At 43.5% G+C, this 26566-nt stretch overlaps 1 protein-coding gene across 1 annotated transcript in view; it reads right to left on the minus strand.

The window, feature by feature from the left end:
- APPBP2 (amyloid beta precursor protein binding protein 2) overlaps positions 1-26566 on the minus strand; it is a gene marked incomplete at both ends in the record, with an annotated part of 77081 nt that overhangs the window by 39654 nt on the left and 10861 nt on the right. Inside the window, 2 exons of the mRNA XM_080713481.1 lie at positions 5633-5784; positions 10739-10827. Of these exons, the coding sequence (XP_080569607.1) occupies positions 5633-5784; positions 10739-10827 (241 nt within the window). The remainder of the gene's footprint in view (positions 1-5632; positions 5785-10738; positions 10828-26566) is intronic.

Consider the following 26566-nt stretch of genomic DNA (forward strand, 5'->3'; position numbering starts at 1 on the left):
TGCATGCCGCGTTGCAAGTACCAATCCCACTCTTGATGACCCCAGTTGTGGCCTGGCTACCCGGTGGACTGATCCAGACCTCGCTGGCTCAAGCAGCGGCCTTGCCTCATGGGAGGCCCCGATTCTGGTCTCGCTGGCCCCGACACTGGCCTAACCCCTCAGCTGGCTCCAATCTTGGCCTCGGAGGCCCCAGCACTGGCCTTCCTCACAGCAGGCTCCGATGCTAGCCGATGGCCCCGGCATCGGCCTAGCTTCACGGAAGGCTCTGATGCCGGTCGCTGGCCCCGGCACTGGCCTAACCCCTCGGCAGGCTCCGATCCCGACCTCCGAGACCCCAGCACCGGCCTTGCCTTGCGGCAAGCTCCGATTCCGGCCTCAATGGCCCCAGCACCAGCCTACAATGGCCCCAGCACCAGCCTAACAGCACTCAGCAGGCTCCGATCCCGGCCTCGGAGGCCTCAATAGCGGCCTTGCCTCACAGAAGGCTCCGATGCTGGCCGCTGGCCCCGGCACTGGCCTCAGCCTAACCCCTTGGCAGGCTCTGATCCCGGCCTCGGAGGCCTCAATAACAGCCTTGCCTCATGGAGGGCTCCAATGCCGGCCGCTGGTTCCGGCACCAGCCTAACCCCTCAGCAGACTCCAATCCCGGCCTCGGAGGCCCCAGCACCAGCCTTGCCTCGTGGCAGGCTCCAATGCAGGCCGCTGGTCCCAGCACCGGCCTATCCCTCGGCAGGCTCTGATCCCGGCCTTGGAGGCCTCAATAGCGGCCTTGCCTCACGGAAGGCTCGGATGCCGGCCGCTGGCCCCAGCACCAGCCTAACCCCTCAGCAGGCCCTGATCCTGGCCCCAGCACTGGCCTTGCCTCACGGCAGGCTCCAATCCTGGCCACGCTGGCCCTGGCACCAGCCTAACCCCTCGGCAGGCTCCGATCCTGGCTTCAGAGGCCTCAATAGTGGGCTTGCCTCACGGAAGGCTCTGAACCAGCCACGCTGGCCCTGGCACTGGCCTGACCCCTCAGCAGGCTCCGATGCCGGCCTCGCTGGCCCCATCACCGGCCTAACCCCTCGTCAGGCTCCAATCCTGGCCTCTAAGGCCCCAGCGCTGGCCTTGCCTCACAGCAGCCTCCGATTCTGGCCTCACTGGCCCCAGCATCCTAACCCCTCGGCAGGTTCCGGCCCTGGCCTCGGAGCCCCAGCACCGGCCTTGACTCACGGCAGTCTCCGATGCTGGCCGCTGGCCCCAGCACCGGCCTAACCCCTCGGCAGGCTCTGATCCCGGCCTCGGAGGCCCCAGCACCGGCCTTGCCTCACGGTAAGCTCCGATCCCGGCCTTGCTGGCCCTGGCACCGGCCTAACCCCTCGGCAGGCTCCGATCCCGGCCTCTAAGGCCCCAGCACCGGCCTTGCCTCACGGGAGGCTTCGATTCCGGCCTCAATGGCCCCAGTACCGGCCTAACCCCTTGGCAGGCTCTGATCCCAGCCTCAGAGGCCCCAGTAGCGGCCTTGCCTCACGGCAGGCCCTGATGTCAGCCATTGGCCCCGGCACCAGCCTAACCCCTCAGTAGGCTCCGATCCCGGCCTCGGAGGCCGCAGTACCGGCCTTGCCTCACAGCAGGCTCCAATCCTGGCCTTGTTAGCCCCGGCACTGGCCTAACCCCTTGGCAAGCTCCGATCCTGGCTTCACTGGTCCTGCACCCGCCTAACCACTCGGCAGGCTCCTATCCCGGCCTCAGAGGCTCCAGCACCGGCCTTGCCTCACGACAGGTTCCAATCCCAGCTTTGCTGTGTCCGTCGCCGGCCTCACCCCTCGGCAGGCAATAATCCGAGCACCCTCTTCGCCCAACCATTTGTCCCACATTCTCAACGGTGCGTGGTGGTAGCATTCTGCCTCTGGGGTCATTACTTCAAAGGTTCCAGGTGTAATGCATCAGATCTCTGCCTCCCCTGAGTACTGGCCACTGCCATTGCCACTGCCTCCACCATTTCAAATCTTTCCCAAGCTCTTTTTCCACTCTGAATGTTGTCCAGTGTTCCTAAGCATGTGTGACGGTAGCATTCGACCTTTGGTGTAATTTCTCCAAAAATAAAAAATAAAAATAAGGTTGGTAGGCTCCGATTTCTGCTTCTCCTGAATACAAGTCTCCACCGCCAACACAGAGACTGCTTTCAGCACCGCCTTTCTCCTTGGTCTCCGCTAAAGTCTCTCTCCTTACAGGTGATGTCCAAGATTCTTAACAATGTAGAGAAGAAGCAGTCCTCCTTAGAGGGGAATTTTTCCAATAATTCCAGTTCATTTGGATAAGTTTTGTCTGCATCTCCAGTATCCTGGAATCCACCACGGCCTCCTTGACCCCTCTCCAATATTTTCCTTTTTTCTTCTCCTTTTTTACAGGGTCCTTCTGGGTGGGGAGGGGGTCGCCTAGGGGTGCCCCGCCAGCACCTGCCCACCCATCCAGGGTCAGGGCCAGGGGCCCAGACCACAGGGTCCTTCCGAGTGGAAAGAGGTTGCCGAAGGGTGCCCCGCCAGCGCCTGCCCACCCGCCCAGGGTCAGGGCCAGAGGACCACAGGGCCCTTTCGGGTGGGGAGGGGATCGCCTAAGGGTGCCCCACCAGCGCCTGTGCACCTGCCCAGGGTCAGGGCAACAGGCCCAGACCACAGAATCCTTCCGGGTAGGAAGGGGGTCGCCAAAGGGTGTCCCGCCAGTGCCTGCCGACCTGCCCAGGGTCGGGGCAGAGTCTCAGACCACAGGGTCCTTCCAGGTGGAGAGGGGGTCGCCTAGGGGTGTCCCGCCAGCGCCTGCCCACCTGCCCAGGGTCGGGGCCAGAGGCCTGGACCACAGGGTCCTTCCGGGTGGAGAAGGGGTCGCCGAAGGGTCACCCGCCCAGTGTCGGGGCCAGAGGCGCCATAATTCCAATATTTCCCCTTGGTTCTTCTTCAAGCCCTACTGTGGTAGCTGATTCTTGGAGTTACTATTATCCATAAAAAAAAAAACAACCTGGTGAACTGGGCGTGGTGCTGCACACTTGTAATTCTGGCATTTGGGAGGCTGAGATTGGAGGATCGCGGTTTGCGGACAGCCTCAGCTACTTAGTGAGGCCCTTTGCAACTCAGTGAGACCCTGTTTCAAAATAAAGAATAAAAAACAGGGCAGTGGGTGTAGCTTGGAGGTCAAATGCACTTGGGTTCCATCTCCAGATTTGCAAAAAAAAAAAAAAAAAAAAATAGGGCTGGGGGTGTAGCTCAAAGGTAGACTGCCCCTGGGTTCTATTCCCAGTACCACCAAAAAAAAAATCACCATAAAAAACCGACAAAGCTGGGCATGGTGACACATGCCTGTAATCCTAGTACTTGAGAGGCTAAAGCAGGAGGATTGTAGGTTTGCATAGAACCTCAGCAACTAAGTAAGGATCTTAGCAACTTGGTGAGACTGTTTCAAAATAAAAAAAAGGGGGGGGCTGAGATGTAGCATGCCCCTGGGTTTAACTCCCAGTACCACACACACACACACACACACACACACACACACAAAAGATAAATGATAAATATTTGAACAGATTACACAATGTATACATGATCAAAAAAAATCACACGGCATACAATTTTTATGTCTGTCTCTACAACATGGACAGAACTAGAAAACATTCTAAATAAAACTAATGACAAGAATGTATTTTATGAGTCTGTTTGTATGATATATCTAGAATAAGTAAGTCTATAGAAACAAAAAGTAGACTGATGGTGGCCTGGGGTTAGAGGGAAATGAAAATAGCTATTAATGGGTATATGTTTCTTCTTAAGGCGATGACAATGTTCTAAAACTTACTTTAGTTTACAAAACTGTGATATTCTGAAGACCACTGAAATGTATAGTTTATATGGGTAAATTGTATGGTATATGAATTATATATTTCCATAAGGCTGTTATTTTAAAAAATTATTTCTTTTTTGTGTGTGTGGTTCTGAAGGTTGAATTCAGGGACATTCTATCTCTGAGCTACACCCCAGCCCTTTTTTCTTCTCTACTTTTATTTTAGAAACAGGGTTTAAGCCGGGCATGGTGGTGCATGCTTGTAATCCCAGCATTTGGGAGGCTGAGACCGGAGGATAGCGGTTCGCGGATAACCTCAGCTACTTAGTGAGGCCCTCTGCAATTTAGTGAGACCCTGTTTCAAAATAAAAGAATAAAAAATAGGGCAGGGGGTAAAACAGCTCAGAGGTCAAATGCCCCTAGGTTCCATCCCTAAACCCGCCAAAAAAAAAAAAAAGAAACAGTGTCTAAGTTACTAAGTTGCTGAGGCTGGCTTCCAACCTGTGTGATTCTTCTGTCTCATCCTCCCAAGCACTGGGATTACAAGCGTGTACCACCTCACCCAGCTTAAGGCTGTCCTAGAAATCTGTGATCCTCCAGTCTCAGCCTCCCAAGTAGTGGAATTACAAGCCAAGAGTCACCACACCCAGCTTTTTATTTTATTTATTTATTTTTTTGTGTATGGTACTGGGGGTGGAACCCAGAGGCTTTCTACCTCTGGGCTATACTCGCAGACCTATTTTATATTTTTTAAATTTGGAAACAGGGTCTCACTAACTTGCTGAGAGCCTCACTAAGTAGCTGAGGCTGTCTTCCAACCTGTGCGATCACAAGCGTACGCCACCACCCCCGGCCACACCCAGCTTTTTAAAACATCTTTATGAGCCGTGCTTGGGAGCTGGAGACAGGAGGATCACGCTGTTTCAAAGCCAGCCTCGCTGGCTTAAGAGACCCTGTTTCCAAATAAAAAATATAAAGTGGGTCTGGAAGTGTAACCTGGAGGTAGAAGGGTTCCATCCCCAGTACCACCAAAAAAAAAAAAAAAAAAAAAAAAAAAAAAAAAAATCTTCATGTATAGCATATAACACTTTCCAAGAATGCTTTTGCATTTATTTATTTATTTACTTATTCATTTATTTATTTGTACTTTTGGGTGTATGGTACTAGGGATTGAACCCAGGGGCATTCTACCTCAGAGCTACATCCTCAGCACTATTTAACTTTTATTTTGAAATAGGGTCTCAAAAGTTGCTATGCTCCTCCATCTCAGTCTGCCAAGTATTGGAATTACAGGCTTGTGCCACAACACATTGACTTGCTTTTACATTTGTTTTAACTATCCTCATAATACAAGAAATTAGATATAACCTTCATTTTAGATCTTGGAAAGCTGAGACTTAAAAGGATTAATTCTCATGCCACAACATAGAATAAGCAAGTAAAAAAGTTAGTAGCTGCATGACATAGTAGAAAGATATGCACTTTGGAATCAATCATATACATATAGGATTCTAAATTCACCACACTACTTATTATGCAACTAAATCCAGTTACTCACCTTTTCTGAGTTGTCTCCTCACATGTAAAAGATTATTAGTGTCATCACCTCCTTGGAATGTAGTAAGGATTGAGGAAGATGTTTAACATTTAAATACCTAGTCTACTGCTTGGCATAGAGCTAATGCTTAATAAATCATAGACCGTTCTACTGATCCTCATAATTTCTCTATGTAACCATTGGGAAATTATTGGAGGAATCTGCTTGTTAGGTTTACATCCAAGTCTGTCACAAGATAGAATGTTCCCCTATTTTACCATTGCTTACCTAAAACAAAGCCAACCTGAATGGCTTTTTCTTTTACTGCAGCATCTGATTCTGCTATGTAAGAGCACCGTCTACTGAATGAGTAGGCCAGGACTGAAGCAACTTTAACACCATGATCCATCAAAGCCTGAAAACAATGATGAAGCAAATGTCTGAAAGAAAAAAAAAAAGTTGTTGGTTGTTTGATAAAGATATCTTATTTTTTCTCTTTCTTTCATTCTTTCTTTCTTTCTTTCTTTTTTTTTTTTTTTGTAGTACTGGGGATTGAAAATCTAGGAAAATTCTACCTACAAGCTACACTCCCAGCCTTATTTTTATTCTTTATTTTGAAACAGGGGTTTGCTGAGTTGTGGAGGGCCTAAGTAGCTGAGGCTAGCCACGAACCTGCAATCCTTCTGTCTCAGCCTCCTGAACTGGGATTACAGGTGTGTACCACCACACCCAACTACGGTATCTTATTTCTGTTCTTTCAGAGATCTAGTGGTTTTTCTCCACTCCCCGCCCCCTTTTTTTTATTACAGTACTGGAGATGGAACCCAGGGGCATTCTACCTCCAAGCTACACCTACCCAGCCTTAGTTTTTATTCTTTATTTTAAAACTGAGTCTCACTGAGTTACAAAGGGCCTCACTAAGTAGTAGCTAAGGCTGTCCCCAAACCACAATCCTCCTATCTCAGTCTCCCAAATGCTGAGATTATAAGCATGTGCCACCATGCCCGGCTTGGTTTTTCTCTATTAATAACAGTATGACTATTCCTCAAGAGGAAATAATATAAAATGTTTTGCTCTATGAAATATGAGGCTACAGTACTTTAAAATTTAGCCTGCCATCTTTACTCAATGGATCACTGAATGATCCTTTAACACTTAGGAAGAACCCAGTGCATAATTTGATGGCAATGAAGGATGAAGCTAACTTTTTTTTTTTTTTTTTTGCAGTACTGAGGATGGAACCCAGGGGGGGGGGCATTCTACCTCCAAGCTACACCCCCAGCCCTATTTTATTCTTTATTTAAAACAGGGTCTCACTGAGTTGCAAAGGACCTCACGAAGTAGCTGAAGTTGTTTGCAAACCACAATCCTCCTATCTCAGCCTCCCAAATGCTGGGATTACAAGCATCCGCCACCATGCCCAGCTGAAGTTAACTTTTAAAATCAGCTTTACGAATCAATTACAGGAAAGCCAGGCATGGTGGCACACAACTGTATAATCAACTGTATAATCTCAGTACTTAGCATGCTGAGATAAGAGTATCATAGATTCAGGCCAGCCTCAGCAGCCTATCAAGACCCTAAGCAACTTTGTGAGATACTGTTTCAAAATAAAAAATAAATGCCAGGTTTGTGGTGCATGCTTGTGATTCCAGTATTTGGGAGGCTAAGACAGGAGTATTACAGGATGAAAGCCAGCCTCAGCTACTTAGTGAGGCCCCCTCCAACTTGGTGAGATGCTATTTAAAAAATAAATAATTGAAAACACTGCCAGTGTGGTAGCGTATGCTTGTAATCCCAGCATTTGGGACACTGAGACAGAAGGATCTTGGTTCAAGGACAGCCTCAGCTACTAATGAGGCCCTTTGCAACTCAGTGTTTCAAAATAAAGAATAAAAAAATAGGGCTGGGGATGTAGCTCAGAGGCAGAATGCCCCTGGGTTCATTCCCCAATACCTACTACACACACACACACACACACACACACACACACACACACACTCTCACAAAATTAAAAACAGGCCTGGGCATTGTAGCTCTGAGATAAAATGTCCCTGGGTTCAAGCCCTGGTACCACAAAAAAATAAAACATAGAATAGGTCTGGATATGTAGCTCAGCTCAGAGGTAGAATGCACCTATGTTTAATCTCAAGTACCACAAAAACAAAAAACAAACCAAAAAAATCAATTATAGGACTAGGGACATAACTCACTGGTAGAACATTTGCCTAGCATGTGTAAGGTTTAATCACCAGCACTGAAAAGAAATAAAAATCAACTATCATCCAATAATGCAAAGATAACCAATTAAAAAAGGGCAATAGATTTGAAAAGACATTACTCAAAAGAAGATTTAATATCATTAGAGATTAAGGAAATTCAAATAAAATCACAATGAGATACCGTTTCACACCAAGAAAATGGCTCAACATATTTTTTTTCCCCAAAAAAGTACTGGTAAAGCCAGGTATGTTGGTGCAAGCTTGTAATCCAAGTACTTGGGAGGCTGAGGCAGGAGGACTGTAGGTTCAAAGTAAGCTTCAGAAGCTTAGTGAGGCTCTTAGCAATGTAGTGAAATCCTGTTTCACTAAACAAATAAAATATAAAAATAGGTGTGGGAGTACAGCACAGAGGTAGAAGGCCCCTGGGTTCCACCCCCAGTACCACCAAAAACAAACAAAACAAAACAAAACAAAAAAAAACCCAGTATATACAAAGACTAGAGTTCTTATACACTTGTGACAGGAATTTAAAATGGTACAGGTAGCCGGGCGTGGTGGCACACGCTTGTAATCCCAGCGTTTGGAAGGCTGAGACCGGAGGATCGTGGTTCGCGGACAGCCTCAGCTACTTAGTGAGGCTCTGTGCAACTCAGTGAGACCCGGTTTCAAAATAAAGAATAAAAAATAGGGCAGGAGGTGTAGCTCGGAGGTTGAATGCCCCTGGGTTCCATATCCAGACCCGCAAAAAAATAAAAAAAACAAAAAATAAAATGGTACAGGTTCCATGAAAAATAGTTTGGCAGTTCCTAAGAAAGCGGGCATGGTGGTGCAGGATGGAAGACAACCTCAGCTACTTAGTGAGGCCCTCGGCAACTTAGTGAGACCCTGTTTCAAAATAAAGACTAATAGCCAGGCATGGTGACGCACACTTGTAATCCCTGCACTTGGGAGGCTGAGACACGAGGATCAGGCAGGTTCGAAGCCAGCCTCACTGGCTTATGAGACCCTGTTTCCAAATTAAAAAATAGAAAAATAGACCTGGGAGTGTAGCCTGGAGGTAGATGGGTTTCCAGGAACCCCAGTACCACCAAATAATTAATTAATTAATTAATTAATTGATTGATTGATATTACAGAGCAGGGGATGTAGCTTGGAAGCTCAAATGCCCCTGGGTTCCATCCCCAGACCCGAAAAAAAAAAGTTGCGAGTTGTGGTACATGCTTATAATCTAGTACTTGACGCTGAAACAGAAAGATCACAGTTCAAGGTTAGCTTCAGCAACTTAGCATGCCTCTCAGCAATCTAGCAAATCCTGTTTCAAAACAAAAAGTAAGAGCCAGGCATGGTGGTGCACACTTATAATACAGCGCTTGGGAGGATGAGAGAGAAGGATCACACAGGTTCAAAGCCAGCCTCAGCTACTTAGTGAGGCTCTCAGCAACTTGGTGAGATCTTATTTCCAAATAAAATATGAAATAGTTCTGGGAGTATAGCCTGGAGGTAGAAAAGCCCTTGGGTGCCACCCCCAGTACCACACACACACACAAAGAAAACAAGAAAACAAAAAGTAAAATGGGCTGGGGTGTGTAGTTCAGAGGTAGAATGCCCCTGGGGCTTGATCCCCCCCACCCCCACGTTCCCAGAACAAGAAGGAAAAAAAAAAAGTTAAAGGGTTACCATATGAAATCAATTTGATATATCTATAAAGCCCTAATTTTTAGGAGGCCCTCTACAACTTAGTAACACCCTGTTTCAAAATATAGAAAAAAAATAGGGATAAGGTGTAGCTTGGAGGTAGAATACCCCTGGGTTTGATCTCCAGTATTGCCAAAACAAAAATACAAAAAAGGAGCTGGGCATGGTGGCGCACACCCGTAATCCCAATACTTGGGAGGCTGAGACAGAAGAATCACAGGTTCAAAGTCAGCCTCAGCAAGGTAGCAAGACTCTCAGCAACTTCATGAGATCCTGTTTCAAAACAAAAACTTTTTTTTTTGGTACTAGAGAGGGAATCCAGGAGCATTCTACCTCTGAGCTACACCACAGCTCTATTTTTTATTCTTTATTTTGAAATAAGGCCTCACTAAGTTGCAGAGGCCCTCACTAAGTACGTAAGTACGCTGTCTGCAAACTTGATCCTTCTGTCTCAGCCTCCCAAGTACTGGGATTACAAGGGTACATCACCATGTCCAGCTATAAAACATTTTTAAAAGGACTGGGTGTGTAGCTCAGAGGTAGAATGCTCCTGGGTTCCATCCTCAGTACCACCACCAAAAAAAAAAAAAAAAAAAAAGGTGAATTCATGGAAAATAGTATAGAGGTTCCTAAGAAATGATTTGAAAGCAGAATTACCATATGATCTACGTCGATTCCACTTTGGATATATATATCCTCAGCCCCCCCTTAAAAAATTAGAAGCAAGAGGTCAAAGAGTTACTTGTATAAGAGTTACTTGTATACTCATGTTCACATTAGCAAAAAGATGAAAACAACTCAAATCACCAACAGATGAATGGATTAACAAAATATAGAACATACAATGGAGTATTACCCAGCTCTAGAAAAAAATGGAATTCCTGACACATACTACATAAATTTCTGACACTTTACAGATAAACCTTAAAACATTACACTAGTGAAATGAAACAAATGTAACTGAACAAGCATAGGATTCTACTTAATATGGGGTACCTAGCTAGTCATGTGTGGTGGCACATGCCTATAATCTCAGTACTTAGGAGGCTGAGACAGGAAGATTGCAGGTTCAAGAACAGCCTCAGCAACTTAGTGAGGTTCTCATCAACCTAATGAGACCCTGTTTTAAAATAAAATAGAACTGGGGGTATGGTTCAGAAGTAGAATGCTCCTGGGTTTGATCACTAGTACACACACACACACACACACACACACACACAGGAGGAGGAGGAGGAGGAAGAGAAGGGGAAGAAGAAAAAAAAAACACAGAATGGCAGCTGCAGGGCTACTGGGAGGAAAGAGTGAGAAACTCATTTAATGGACACAGGGTTTTTGTTTGAGATAATGAAAACACTCTGGAAATGAATAATGTTGATGGCTTCATAAGGTGAATATACTCAATGTCACTGAATCACATACTTAAAAGTGATTAAAATAGCAAATCTTATGTATATTTAAAAAAAATTTTAAATTTTACCTTTTATCCAAAGCTCTCAATACTTTAGCAAAAACTTCTAATTCACAAAATTCGCTGCCCAGTTGACATAAGCGTCCTTGCTGGTAAAGCTGAAATAAAAATAAAAAATATTTTTAAACTTAATTTCTATATTTGATGAATACAACTGATAGATTTAATAATTGTTTTTGGTTTTGTTTTTGGTGACACTGGGGATGGAATCCAGGGGCCTTCTACCTCCGGGCTACACTCATAGACCTGTTTTATATTTTATTTGGAAACAGGGTCTCTTTGTTTGTTTGTTTTTGTGTGGGTCTGGGGATGGAACCCGGGGGCATTTGACCTCCGAGCTACACCCCCTTACCTATTTTTTATCTTTATTTTGAAACCGGATCTCACTGATTTGCAGAGGGCCTCACTAAGTAGCTGAGGCTGTCTACAAACCGTGATCCTCCAGGTCTCAGGCTCCGGAATGCTGGGATTATAATCCTGCATCACCACGCCCAGCTAATAATTGGTTTTGATGAGTGTGATTCAAAGCTGGTAATGATTACAAACTAATACCAAGAAATTGCCACATTAAAAAAGTAACACTAATTTTTTTTTTTTTTTTTTTTTTGGTGGTACTGGGGTTCCTAGAAACCCTTCTACCTCAGGGCTCACTCCCAGACCTATTTTATATTTTATTTGGAAACAGGGTCTCTTAAGCCAGCGAGGCTGGCTTTGAACCTGCACGATCCTCCTGTCTCCACTTCTCAAGCGCGGGGATTACAAGCGTGCACCACCACGCCCAGCAACACTAATTTAACTACTTCTAAAATTCATATTAACAATTTAATAGCTTTATATAATTGTGAGAAATTGATATATGTAAGATACTTAGGACTGCCCAGGTAGCCCAGGTACAGCGCTTGCCTAGTATGCATGAGGCCCTGGGTCAGATCCCCAGAGGGGGAGCACCACCATGCCCAGCTTTTTTTTTTTTTTTTTTTTTGGAAACAGGGTCTCCCACCTGGGTATGGTGGTGCATACTTGTAATCCCAGTACTTGGGAGGCTGAGACAGAAGGATCACAGGTTCAAGAACAGCCTCAGCAGGCAGTGAAATTCATCACAAACTAGTGAGAGCCTGTTTCAAAATAAAAATAAAATAGGGCTGGGGTGTAGCTCAGAAGTAGGATACCCCTGGCTTCAACCCCAGTATAGAAATAAATAAGAAACAAACAAACAAACAAACAAAGACAGAAAGGAGGGAGGGAGGGAAGGGGGAAAAGAAGGAAGAAAGAAAGAGGGAGGGAGGGAAGAGGGAAAGGGGAGAAAAGAAATGAAACAGAGTCTCCCTAAGTTGCTGAGAATCATACTAGGTTACTGAGGCTTATCTCAAAACTGAATCCTCCTATTTTAGCCTCCCAAGGTACTGAAACTAAAGGTATGCATCACCTTTCCTCTGCTCACCTTTAAGTTGTTGTTGTTGGTTTTTTGTTTTTGTGGTACTGGGGATGGAACTCGGGGGCATTCGACCTCCAAACTGCATCCCCAGCCCTATTTTTTATTATTTATTTTGAAACAGGCTCTTACTAAATTGCAGAGGGCTTACTAAAGAAGCTGAGGCTGGTCTCAAACTGGTGGTCCTTCTTGTCTCAGCCTCCCAAAAGTTGGGATTACAGGTGTGTACCACCATGCTGGACTACTTGTTTTTATAGGTGTTCCAAATCTAGGATGATAGGACAAAATGAGTTAAAACAAAGTATGGCAGCAATCACAGTAATTGGGAGGCTGAGACAGGAGGACTGTAGTTTCCAGACCAGTCTCAGCAAATATGAGCGACCCTGTTTCAAAATAAGAACTGGGGGAAGCCGGGCCTGGTGGCGCACACTTGTAATCCCAGCATTTGGGAGGCTGAGACAGAAGGATCCAGGTTCATGGCCAGCCTCAGCTACTTAGTGAGAGCCTTTGCAACTCAGTGAGACCGTTTCAAAATAAAGAATTAAAAAATAGGTCTGGAGTGTAGCTCTGAGGTAGATTGTTCCTGGGTTCCATCCCCAGTGCCACCAAAAAAAAAAAAAAAAAAAAAAGTTATAGCTCAGAGGTAAAATGCCCTGGGTTCAATCCTCCGTACCAAAGTGTGTGTGTGTGTGGGGGGACTAAACAAAACAGGACAGTTGTTTAAAAATTATCAAAACAAGGGCTAGGGATGTAGCTCAATGGTAGGGTACTTGCCTACCATACCCAAGACTTAGCACCAAATAAACGCCTAAGACCATAAGTTCAATACCCAGCACCATCAGAGGAAATTTTTATTTTAAAATCAAAACAATAACAAAGACAGTGTCCAAAGTACACAGCTGGTCAATATGCTCCACTAGTGTTTTTTTTGTGTGTTGTATGTGTGATACTGGGGGTGGAACCCAGGGGCATTCTACCTCCGAGCTACATCCTCAGCCCTAGTTTTATTCTGTATTTGGAAACAAGGTCTCACCGAGTTGCAAAGGGCCTCCCCAAGAAGCTGAGGCTGTCTATGAACCGCAATCCTTCTGTCTCAACCGTCCGAATGCTGGGATTACAAGCATGCACCACCACACCTGGCTTCCACTAGTGTTGCTTTCTTGTGGTACTGGGGATTGAACCCAGGAGCATTCTACCTCTTATAGCTATACCATAGCCCTATTTTTTATTCTTTATTTGAAACAGAGTCTCACTAAGTTGTGGAGGGCCTCACTAAGTAGCTGAGGCTGGCTGTGAACCTACAATCCTTCTCAGACTCCCAAGTACTGGGACTACAAGTGTATGCTAACACATGGGACTCCACTAACTAGTGTTCTGAAGACCATCTAAGAAAACTTTAATTCAACTGAGCAAGGTGGCACACGCTTGTAATCCCTGTACTTGGGAGGCTGAAACAGGAGGATTACAGGTTTGAGGACAGAATCAACAAGTAGTGGGACTTTCATCAGCCTGGCAAGACCCTGTTTCCAAATAAGAAATAAAATGGGGCTCGAAGGTAGACTGCCTTTGGTTCAATCCCCAGTGTGTGTGTGTGTGTGTGTGTGTGTGTGTGTGTGTGTGTGTGTGTGAGAGAGAGAGAGAGAGAGAAGAGAAGAGAGAGACAGAGACACACACACACACACACACACACAAATTTAAGGAGAAAAACCCCTCAATTCAGTTCTGGACATATTTCACAAGTACTCTTAACAGTGGAGCTTGTCTGTAATAACAAAGGATGGAAGAATTTCTAACTGTGTTTTCTAGAATTGTTATCTAGAACATTTTTAAGTTTTAAATTTTTATCTAACCTAGTTTAAAACAAATATTACTGCCTTTCTCCCCTCAATTTAAAAAAAAATACTTGTGTGTATGTATGGTATGGAGGGGTAGAGCCCAGGGGCCTTCTACCTCAGGGACATACTTCCAACCCTATCTTATTTTTTATTTGGAAACAGGGGTTTGCTAAGTTTCTGAGAGCCTCACTAAGTTGTTGAAGCTAACTTCAAACCTGTAATTCTCTTGTCTTAGCCTCTTAAATATTAAAATTACAGGAATGTGCCACCATACCTGGTCAACAAATTATTTTAACTGTACATAAATAATACAGTGCTTTGGAAGGAACTTGTTATAAAAATTCACTTTTTATTATAGACATTTAATACTGCTTCACTGATGAGAACATGAGTTTTATTTATTTTATGTGGTACTGGAGATTGAGCCTATGGGCTTTCTATCTCCAAGCTATACCCCCCAACTCTTTTTTTTTTTTTTTTTTTTTTTTGGTGGTGGTACTGGGATGGAACCCAGGGGCTTTCTACCTCCGGGCTGCACTCCCAGACCTATTTGGAAACAGGTTCTCTTAAGCCAGCTGAGGATGGCTTCAAACCTACATGGTGCTCCTGTCTCCGCCTCCCAAGCGCAGGATTACAAGCATACACCACCATGCCTGACTCCCAACTGTATTTTTCTGTGTGTGTATGTGTGTGTGTGTGTGGTACTGGGGGTGGAATCCAGAGGCTTTCTACCTCCGGGCTATACTCCCAGTCCTATTTTCTATTTTATTTGGAGTCAGGGTCTCACTAAGTTGCTGAGAGCCTCACTAAGTAGCTGAGGCTGGCTTTGAACCTGTACGATCCTCCTGTCTCAGCCTCCCAAGTGCGGGGATTACAAGCGTGCGCCACCACACCTGGCCCAACTGTATTTTTAATTTTTATTTTGAAACAGATTCTCACTAGGTTGATGAGAGTCTCACCACTCCTCAGGCTGTCCTTGAACCTGGGATCCTCCTATCTCAGGCTTCCAAGTACTGAGATTATAAGCATGTATCACCACACCTGGTTTATAACATGGGTTATAAAAAGAGGACAGGGAAGCTGGGCGTGATGGCATACAGTTTATAATCTCAGTACTTGGGAGGCTGAGACATAAGGATTGCAGGTTCAAAGCCAGCCTCAGCAATTTAGTGAGGCTCTCAGTAACTTATTGAGATCCTGTTTTGAAAAAAAAAAATAAAAGAGCTCTGGGAGTGTAGCCCAGAAGTAGAAAGCCCCTCCCCTTGGTTCCATTCCCAGAACCACAAAAATAAAAACAAAATAAATAAAAACAGGACAGGGAGCCAGGTAGTGGTGGATACCTTTAATCCCAGTACCAGGAAGTTCACAGGTAGATCACAAGTTCTCAGCCAGCCTTAGTAAGTTACTGAGGCTCTCTGCAACTTAGTGAGACCTTGTTTCAAAATAAAATAAGCTGGGAGCAGTGGCACATGCCTGTAATCTCAACATCTGGGAGGCTGAGACAGGAGGATTGTGGAGGATCGCCATTCATGGATAGTCTCAGCTACTACTTAGTACAGCCCTTAACTAGACCCTGTTTCAAAATAAAGAATAAAAACATAGGGCTGAGGGTGTAGCTCAGAGATAGAAAGCCCCTAGGTTCCATCTTCAGTACTGCAAAATAAAATAAAATAAAATAATAAAACAGGGTTGGGGGTATAGCTAGGAGGTAGAATGTCCCTGTATTTCTTCACAAGTACCATACACCCCCCCCCAAAAAAAAGAGGAGAGGGTCTAGAGTTCATTTTCCAAATTGGCCAATTAAAACTACTTTACTCGCCGGGCGTGGTGGCGCACGCTTGTAATCCCCACGCTTGGGAGGCAGAGACAGGAGGATCGCGCAGGTTCGAAGCCAGCCGCGCGCGCTGGTTTAGGAGACCCTGTTTCCAAAATGAAAATGTAAAAAATAGGTCTGGGAGTGTAGCCCGGTAGAAGGTAGAAGGGCTTCCAGGAACCCCAGTACCACCAAAAAAAAAAAAAAAAAAAAAAAAAAAAAAAAAAAAAAAAAAAACTACTTTACTCTGTGCAGGGCAAGCACATTACAAGCTCAGCACACTCTTAGGCACAACTCATCAGTCACAAGAGGCCAGATCAAGCCAGGCATGGTGGTGCACACTTGTAATCCCAGTACTTGGGAGGCTGAGCCAGGAGAATTCAGATTCATGGCCTGCCTCAGCTACTTAGTGAGGTCCTCCACAACTTAGTGAGACCCTGTTTCAAAATAAAGAATTAAAAACTGGGCTGAGAGTGTAGATTGGAGGTAGAATGCCCCTGGGTTCAATCGCCAGCACTACCAAAAAAAAAAAAGGCCAGATCAAATTCAGTACCCAGAGTAATGGTGAATGTATACTGAGTGCTGTGAAAACTCCATGCCGCCTGCTGAAGGGAAGGAGATAGGCCACCCCGCTCGGGAAGGGAAGCAGAGACGTTATCCTCATGGAATGACTCGATGTTCACCTTAGTATTAAAACCTCTATAAGGCAAGGCTTGTTGTTATGGAAATGACTCTTCTGCTATAGAAAATAAGTTGCTGGCAATGTATACAGTAAAATTCACTATTATCATTGTCATGTTTACCTATTACCCAATGCAGAATAACTCAAGGAAAATAAAGCTAACAATTTATAACTAAGTTCCTATCTGAGGGCTAAAAAATGTGATAAACTTTTTTGATCTAGGCCAGAACCATAAATACAATTATTAAGAAAAATATACATACATACTCCAAAAACACTAAGATAAAAATTCTTAGCTTCTAAGCTGGGCATGGTGGCGCACACTTGTAATCCCCGCGCTTGAGAGGCTGAGACAGGAGGATCATGCAGGTTCGAAGCCAGCCTCAGCTGGCTTAAGAGACCCTGTCTCCAAATAAAATATAAAATAGGTCAGGGAGTGTAGCCCAGAGGTAGAGGGCCCCTGGGTTCCATCCCCAGTACCACAAAAAAAAAAAAAAAATCTTAGCTTCTTACCAAAATGACTGACTCATCATTATCCAATTTAAGGCTTGTAGAATTTCTTTTATAAAAGAAAAGAAATGAAAACAAGTTACATAACCATTTCCCCCTATACTCATTTGATGAATAAAAACAAATTCAATTTTATGTGTTCTACAACTCACAGTATCCCTTAATGACTGAAAATTGGTGTGTTCTAAATGAGATTAGAAAACAGAATTTAGGAAAGTTACAGTCTTACAGTTTAAAAATATGCCCCATAACAGACACCAGTACTCTTTTATACTAAAATGTTTAATTTTCCTAGATAAAAATAGGTTCACAGCTGGGTGAAATAGCCTACACCTGTTATTTCAGTACTTTGGAGGCTGAGACAGGAAGATTGCAGATTTGAGGACAGCCTCAGCAAGTAGTGAGACTCCCATCAACCTAGCAAGACTCTGTTTCAAAATAAAAATAAAAATCGGAGGCGGGCATGGTGCCACACGCTTGTAATCTCAGCATTTGGGAGGCTGAGACAGGAGGATCGAGGTTCGCGGACAGCCTCAGCTACTACTAATAAGGCCCTTTGCAACCTAGAAAGACCCTGTTCAAAATAAAGAATGAAAAATAAGGCCAGGTGTGTAGCTCAGAATGCACCTGGGTTCAATCCTCAGTACCACAAAAAAAAATTTTTAATTAAAAATAAATAAATAAAATTGCGATATTGGGAATTGAACCCAGGACCATTCTAACCTCTGAGCCCCTATTTTTTATTCTTTATTTTGAAACAGGTCTAAGTTGCGGACAGCCTCACTAAGTTACCTGAGGCTGGCAGCAAACCTGTGATCCTCCTGACTCAGGCTCCCCAAGTACTGGGATTACAAGCATGCACCACCACACCCAGAAAAATAATTTAATACTCACAGAGGTGTGTGTGTGTGTGTGTCTGTGTGCACTTAATATAGGAAATTCTAACTCTGAGCTACAACTCAAGCTCTATTTTATTCTTTTATTTTGAACCAGGCTCTAACTAATTTGCAGAGGGCCTCACTAAATTACTGATGCCGGCTGTGGACCTGTGCTCCTCATGTCTGAGTTTCCCAAATACTGGATTACAAGCATGCATCACCATACCCAATTCCACTTAAAGATTTTTAAACTAGTGAAAAGCATGATACGATTTATTTTTTTGTGGTACTGGGAATGGAACCCAGGGACATTCTACCTCTGAGCTACACCTCCCCCCCTATTTTTTATTTTATTTTATTGGTGCACTGTGTTCATACATTATAGTGGGATACAAACTTTTGTAGACATACATGCACACATCGCCCAGTCAGCCCCCACCCGATCCCCACCCCATTCCCTCCCCATCCCTCCTTCCCATGCTTGGCTTAGTGATTGACATCTAGTATTATAGCAATTTATCCAAAATTGAAAATGATAATTTCACATAACAGTTTCATTTGTCTGATACCAAGCTTTTGATAACTTAAAGATAACATTTCAATATTTCTTTTTGCTTTCTTTCTTACCAGAGAATATTTTTTTCTATTTTTTTAGGTGAAACTATCATATATTTATATATTTATTTTTCAGAAAAAAAATCTATCCTAATATGGAATTATGGACTCTAGATACCCAAAACGATCCTGAAAAAGAACAAAGCTAGAAGATATATATTTTCTGATTTCAAACCATATAAAGCTACAATAATTGAAACAGTGTAGTACTGTTCTAAAGTCAGATATATAAACCACTGGAGTTAAATAAAAGCCTAGAGCTAAATTCTTCCCTATATTGTAAAGTTATTTTTGACAAGGTTCCACAAACATTTGGTGGTGAAAATAATAATCTTTTAACTAAATATTGTTGAAAAATAATACTTACATGGAAAAGAATAAAATTGGACCCCTACCTAATCCCATATACAAATATTAACTCAAAATAGATAAAAGACCTAAATATAAATCTTAAGACTATCAACTTTTAGAAGAAAATCTGGGTCATAAAACCTCACAACATTAAAATTGGCAGTGATTTCTTGGATATGATTTCAATGGCACAGGCAACAGAAGAGTATACAAACTCCCTAAAAAATAAAAAAAATATTGTATATCCAAAGACAATGTAAACAGAGTTAAAAGTTACTAATAGAATTGGATAAAATATTTCCAAATGCTATATCTGAAGGTATATTAATATTCCAACTAGACATCCTAAAAATTAACAACAATAAAGGCAAACAATACAATTTAGAAATAGGTAAAAGACGAACAAATAATGAATCTCCACAGATAACCAATCTTAGTTGTCTGTTGGATGGAAAATCTTGTTTCTCTGGTTCTGGTGTGTGTTACCTATTTCTTCTTTGTAGTTAATCTCTTTGAGTATTTTCTCTAGCGCTGGTTTGAAGATATAAATTCCTCGAGTTTCTGTTTGTCATGGAAGCTTCTTATTTCCCCTTCTAATTTGATAGAAAGTTTTGCTGGGTAGGGAATTTTTGGCTGGAAGTTGTTTTCTTTCAGAGTTTGGAATATGTTACTCCAAGCCCTTCTGGCTCTCATGACTTGGTTTGGGAAGTCTGGAGTGATTCTAATTGGTTTGCCTCTGAATGTCACTTGGCTCTTTGTTTTTGTTGCCTTTAAGATTCTCTGCTTGGCTTCCACATTGGTCATTTTGACAATTATGTGGCATGGGGATCCTCTTCTCCGATCCTGTCTAAAGGGAGTTCTATAAATTTCCTGGACCTGTGTATCAACCTCTTGCTCTATGTTTGGAAAATTTTCTGCTATTACTTCCTTGAAGAGATTGTTGATCCCTTTGGTTTCACTTTCTTTTCCCTCCTCTATTCCAATTATTCTTAGGTTAGCTCTCTTAAAATGGGCCCATATTTCTTCAATGTCAGATTCCTGCTGTTGGATATTTTTTTCTAGATTAGAAACTATGCGTTTATTTTTGGAATGATCATCTTCTAGGAGCGAGATTCTGTTCTCCATGTGATCTAATCGGTTGTTCATGCTTTGAATTGAGGCCTTTACTTCATTAATTGCATCCTTTATCTCTTTTTGGCTGTCTCTGAATTCTTTTCGAAGCACCTCTATTATTTCTACAGTTATTTTCCTGATTTAATCTTCTAGAAATCTCTGATTTTTTGTTTTATCGGGTTCTGATGTTGTGGGGTTGTGGGCATTCATTGCTCCAGTGTTATTCCTCTTTCCCATGATTTTGGGAGTTTGTGCCTTCTCTGGGTTCTTCCCTTGGGTCACTATGACTTCGCTTAAGGTGCTCTGGATCTCGAGTCTGTAGTATCTCTGACCCCACTACTCTTTTACTGGGTTGTATCACAGAGTCTCCGACCCAGGGAGTCGATAGAGGCTGCTTTAGACTATGGGGGGGTGCCAGGTTGCACGTTCTCCTATGGTGTGATATCTCTGCCACCACCACTCCCCCACTGGGTCAAGTCCCAGGGAGTACAGTACTGGGATTTCTCCTCTGGGGCCCGCAATTTGACTCACTGTTCTTGAGTACGCAGATGTAACTGTACCGGACTTGGTGAATTCGTTGCTGCTGCCGCCGGTGGCAATATGGCGCTGCTGCCATGCCCTCGGCCGTGAGGCTGGCGTATTTTTTCTTCTCTGGTTTTGAGTTCCACTCTGAGTCCCTGCAGCGTGTGCTGAGCTCAGCCACTGGGAGCTTTAGATGTTCCCTGCACCGAGAAATCCCGCCTGGCTGTTCCGCAGTGGCTCACCTCGGCTTGCTGTAGCCGTCCGGTGAACTCGCCGCTGCCGCCGGCAGTATGGCACTGCTGCCGCGTCCTCAGGCGTGAGGCCGGTGTATCTCCTCTGTGGCTCTGAGCTCTGTTCTCAGTCTGCTTTCTCTCTGGAGCCTGGTGATTTTTTTTGTTTCTCTGGTGATGGTGTTTTCTGGCTATGAAAGGCGCTGATTTTGTGGTAATGGAGATTGTTTGTTAGCGGGGCTCTTAAGCCCCGCTTTTCTCGGTCGCCATCTTCCCGGAAGTTACTCCCCCCCTATTTTTTATTCTGTATTTTGAAACAGGGTCTCAGAGTTGCAAAGGGCCTAAGTAGCTGAGACTGTCTGCAAACCACAATCCTCCTGTCTTAGCCTCCCAAATGCTGGGATTTAAGGTCATTCTGGTTGGGTGTGGTGGCGCACACTTGTAATCCCAGGATTCTGGAGGCTGAGACTGGAGGATCATGGTTCATGGACAGCCTCAGCTATTTAGTGAGGCTCTCTGCAACTTGGTGAGACCCTGTTTCAAAATAAAAAATAAAAAATAGGGCAGGAGATGTAGCTCAGAGGTCAAATGCCTCTGGGTTCCATCCCCAGACTCGCACAAAAAAAAAAAAAAAAAAGAAAAATCATTCTGGTTACTGTTTGAACAGTTGATTAGAAGGGACAGGAGTGCTAATAGAAGCCAGGCATTATGGTCTATAATCCCAGACTCAGGAGGCTGAGGCCAGGAGGACTGCAAGTTCCAGGATTGCAAGTTAGCAAGGCCGTGTCTTAAAATTAAATAGCTGGGGATGTACCTTAGTGGTAGAAAGCTGCTGGGCTCAACCCCCTGTATCTTTAAAAAAAAAAAAAAAAAAAAGGAAGAGGGTAGAGAAACCAATTCCACCTGAACTTTGTACTAATGGTACAGTGGAGGTAAAAATTCTGAGATATAAATTGAACATAGTGGCACATGCCTGTAATCCCAGTACTTGGGAGGCTGAGACAGGAAGATCACAGGTTCAAGACAAGTCTCAGCAATTTAACTTGACTCTCAGCAACTTAGTGAAACCCTGTTTCAAAATCAAAATAAAATGGGGCTGGGGGTGTATCTTGAAGGTATAATGCCCCTGGGTTTATCTTGCTTCCAGGTGTAGTTTGGAGGAAGAATACCTCTGGGCATGGTGGTGCACGCTTGTAATCCCAGCATTTGGGAGGCTGAGACCAAAGGATCGAGGTTCTCAAACAGCCTCAGCTACTTAGTGAGACCCTCTGCAACTCAGTGAGACCCAGTTTCAAAAAAAAAAAAAAAAAATAGGGCAGGGGGTGTAGCTTGGAGGTTGAATGCCCCTACATTCCATCCCTGGACCCGATTAAAAAAAAGAATATAATCAAAAATCTTTAATGCAATTTATACATTCCTAAAACTTATCTGCCCATCCCTCGTCTTTTATTGTTTTTTTTCACCCTCCCTACATTCCTGAGTAGTTAAGCTTCCTTTGAGCTTGTGACTCTCATACATACATGATATGCTGGCGCCTCCAATGAAGCATCAGCACCATGATTCTTTGCCTGGTTAAACTGTAACTTAAATTGCCTCAACTAACATGTTACTTCCTCAGAGGTCTTTTCCTGACTCTAAAGTCTAAAGACTGTCTCCCAGTTAAGTTTTCCTATGGCACAGAGTGCTTTTCCTATAGAGTAGCATACAGACCTCCCTGCAGTCACTTAAGGGGTCATTTGTTAACTATGTCACTCACTATCATCTATATTCTTTGAGAAGAGAGTCACTACTGTATTAATACCTAGCACAATGACCACTGCTATACATTCATTACTTTCTAAATAAATAATCTAAACTTGTAGTTATCTTCTTTCTACAGCACTAGGAACCTCAGAAGAAGTAAGTAAGTAAGTAAATAAATAAATAAATAAAAAATCAGTAATCCCAGCATTTAGGAGGCTGACACAAGAGGTTCTCGGTTCTTAGACAGCCTCAGCTACTACTTAGTGAAGCCCTTTGCAATTCAGTGAAACCTTGTTTCAAAATAAAGAATAAAAACACAGGGCTGGCCAGGCTTGGTGGCGCACACTTATCCCGGCACTTGGGAGGTGGAGACAGGAAGATCACACTGGTTGGAAGCCAGCCTCTCTGGCTTAAGAGACCCTGTTTCCAAATAAAAATATAAAATAGGTCTGGGAGTGTAGCCCGGAGGTAGAAGGGTTTCCAGGAACCCCAGTACCACCAAAACAAACAAACAAACAAACAAACAAACAAACCAAAAATAGCGCTGGGGGTATAGCTCAGAGGTAGAATGCCCTGGGATCCATCCCCAGGGGGGAAAAAAAAAGAAGAAGAAAAAAAGAAAAAGAATTCAAGACAATATCTACTCTAAAATTTACAATTAGTCAACTAAGTATTCAATGTTGTTATTCTTTATCTATCTGGTACTAAGTGCCACAGGACACTGCACGGTATTTTAAATTTGAGAGGAATAATATTCAACATACGCATTACACTGTACCATCTACTAGATTGCACATTATTTTCAATGTGTCTTTATGCAGCTCTTTCCAATGTTTGTGATTAAAAGTAACGTACAAAGCCGGGCGTGGTGGCACATGCTTGTAATCCCAGCATTCAGGAGGCTGAGACTAGAGGATCAAGGTTCGTGGACAGCCTCAGCTACTTAGTGAGGTCCTCCGCAACTTAGGGGTGTAGCTCAGAGGTCAAATGCATCTGAGTTCCACTCCCAGACCACTAAAAAAAAAAGGTAACATACAAGCCGGGCATGGTGGCACACGCTTGTAATCCAGGCGCTTGGGAGGCTGAGACAGGAGGATCACACAGGTTTGAAGCCAGCCTCAGCTACTTAGTGAGGCTCTCAGCAACTTAGTAAGACCCTGTTTCCAAATAAAGGATAAAATAGGTCTGGGAATATAGCCCGGAGGTAGAAAAGCCCCTGGGTTCCAGCCCCAGTACCACCAAATAAATAAATAAATAATAAAAGTAATGTACATAATATGGAACAGGAAATGAGGATGGTAATGCTCACTCTGATTCTAAGGTTTTGACATGTTGTACAGTATAAAACTGCCTTGGAACAAAGACTCGGAGTCTTTGTCAAGACTCCACTGCATTGGAGGGACTTGGACCCTAGCTCGAGCTAGTTCCCCAATAAACCCCTTCTTGTTGTTTGCATTACTGTGTGTGGTGGTGGTCTCTGTCACCCTGGGGTCCCAGACTTTGAGTATAACAATAGGATCTCAGAGGCTGGGCGTCGTGGTGCACGTTTATAATCCCCGCACTTGGGAGGCGGAGACAGGAGGATCGCACAGGTTTGAAGCCAGCCTCTCTGGCTTAAGAGACCTTGTTTCCAAATAAAAATATATAATAGATCTGGGAGTGTAGCCCGGAGGTAGAAGGGTTTCCAGGAACCCCAAGACCACAAAAAAAAAAAAAAAAAAAAAAAAAAAAGGATCTCAGCCAGGTGTTGTGACGGTGCATGCTTATAATCCTATAGGATTGTGGTTCATAGCCTCAGCTACTTAATGATATCCTCTGCAACTTAGGGAGACCCTATTTCAAAATAAAGAATATAAAATGGGGCTGGGATTGTAGCTCAGAGTTAGAATGCCCTAGGCTTCCATCCCCAGTACTAAAAACAAAACAAACAAAAAAAACAGGTCTCACTAAATTGCCGAGGGCCTCATAAATTGCTGAGGCTGGTAGGGAACCTGCAATCCTGTAGCAGCCTTCTAAGTACTGGGATTACAGGTATTCATCAGCATGTCTGGCTTAATTTTTGTGCATTTTTAAACAGAATTTAGGTTGTTAAGATATACTGAATATTAACTTGCTTAAATTTAACTACTTAATAAGTAGAATTGTTAGTTCTTTTGTCATGAATAAGCTGTGAGGAAAGTGAGTTTTGGGAGCCTCTGGTACTACTCACTTATCCTAAAAGGCGATGTTCTAAGACTCCATTGTATGCCTGAAAACTACAGTCAGTACAAACCCTATATACTGTGCTTTCCCATATGCCCTGCAGCATTGTCACATAGTACAAACCAATCTGTCCTTCCATATTTTATGGCATGGTGCCTCCTTTCATGACTACTCTTGTGTTTTGGGACCATTATTATGTAAAATAAGGGTTACTTGAACTAAAACACTGTCATACTGAGACAGTCCATCTAATAATCAAAACAGCTACAAAGTGACTCAAAGCATATATGACACAGATATGCTGGTCAATGTGATGATTCACACTGAGTGGGATGGAACTGAAAAGGGAAAGATTTCATAGCACTATTCAAAACAGCACACAATTTAAAACTTATGAATTATTTCAAGAATTTACCATGTATTATTTTTAGATCATGATTGATGGTACGTAAATTAAACCACAGATTAAACCTTGGATATGGGGAGACTACTGTACTGTGACTGGCTTCTTTTACTTGATATCAGACTCACTCATATTGGTTCAAGCAGTTGTTGTTCCCTTATTTTCACTGAATCTCACCATATGACTATCTTTCCCCCCCTCCTCTGGAGCTAGGGATTGAACATAAGGGCATTCTACCTCTGAGCTATACCCTCAACCCTATTTTAATCTTAAAACAGGGTAGCCAGGCATGGTGACACATGCTTGTAATCTCAGTACTTGGGAGGCTGAGACAGGAGGATCGCACAGGTTCCAAGCCAGCCTCAGCTACTTAGTGAGACTTTCAGCAACTTAGTAAGACCCTGTTTCCAAATAAAATATGAAATAGGTCTGGGAGTGCAGCCCAGAGGTAGAAAGCCCCTGGTACCACCAAAAAAAAAAAGAAAGAAAGAAAGAAAGAAAGAAAAGAGGGTCTCCCTAGGTTGATGAGAATCTCACTACTTTTCTTCATGTGTGTGTCTGTGTGTCTGTGTGTGGTACTGGGGATTTAACCCAGGGGCACTCTAACTTCAAGCTACACTCTCAAACCTATTTATTCTTTATTTTGAAAATAAAATAAGGGCCTCATTAAGTAGCTGAGGCTGTCCATGAAGCTCTCGATCCTCCTGTTTCAGCCTCCCAAGTACTGGGACGACAAGCATGCGCCACCAAGTCTGACAAAGTCTCACTACTTGATGAGGTTGTCCTCCAACTTGCAATCCTCCTGGTCTCAGCCTTTCAAGTACTGGGATTACAACCATGCATCACCACATGCTTGTAAAGCCAGTACTCAATTTTAATTCTCCCACTAATGGGCATTTGGACAGCTTACACTTTTTGGTTATTATGAACAGTGTTGCTATAAAAATATAAGTATAGCCAGGAGAGTGGTGGCACATGCTTATAATCCCAGTACTTGGGAGGCTGTGACAGGAAGATCACAGATTTGAGGACAGCCTCAGCAGCAGTGAGACTCTCCTCAACCTAGCGAAACCCTGTTTCAAAATAAAATTAGGCCTGGCATGGTGACCCACGCTTGTAATCCCAGCATTCCAGAGGCTGACACCAGAGGATCGTGGTCCTGGGGGCCCTCTGCAACTTAGTGAGACCATTTCAAAATAAAGAATAAAAAATAGGGAAGGGGGGTGTAGCTCAGAGGTCGAATGCCCCTGGGTTCCATACCCAGACCCACAAAATAATTAATTAATTAATTAATTAAAATAGGTCTGGGGGGTGTAGCTCAGAAGTAAAATGCTCCTGGCGCAATCTCCAGTAACACACACACACACACACACACACACACACACACACACACACTAAGTGTATGTATCTTTAAGTGGAATAAATGAATTATAGAAAATATATAGAAATATATTTATCTGTTCCGTTATTAGGTAATGCTAGTTTTCCAAAATGGTACATCAATCTAT

This window comes from Muscardinus avellanarius, assembly GCF_963383645.1.
Source record: "Muscardinus avellanarius genome assembly, chromosome: 16".
Lineage (NCBI taxonomy): Eukaryota > Metazoa > Chordata > Mammalia > Rodentia > Gliridae > Muscardinus > Muscardinus avellanarius.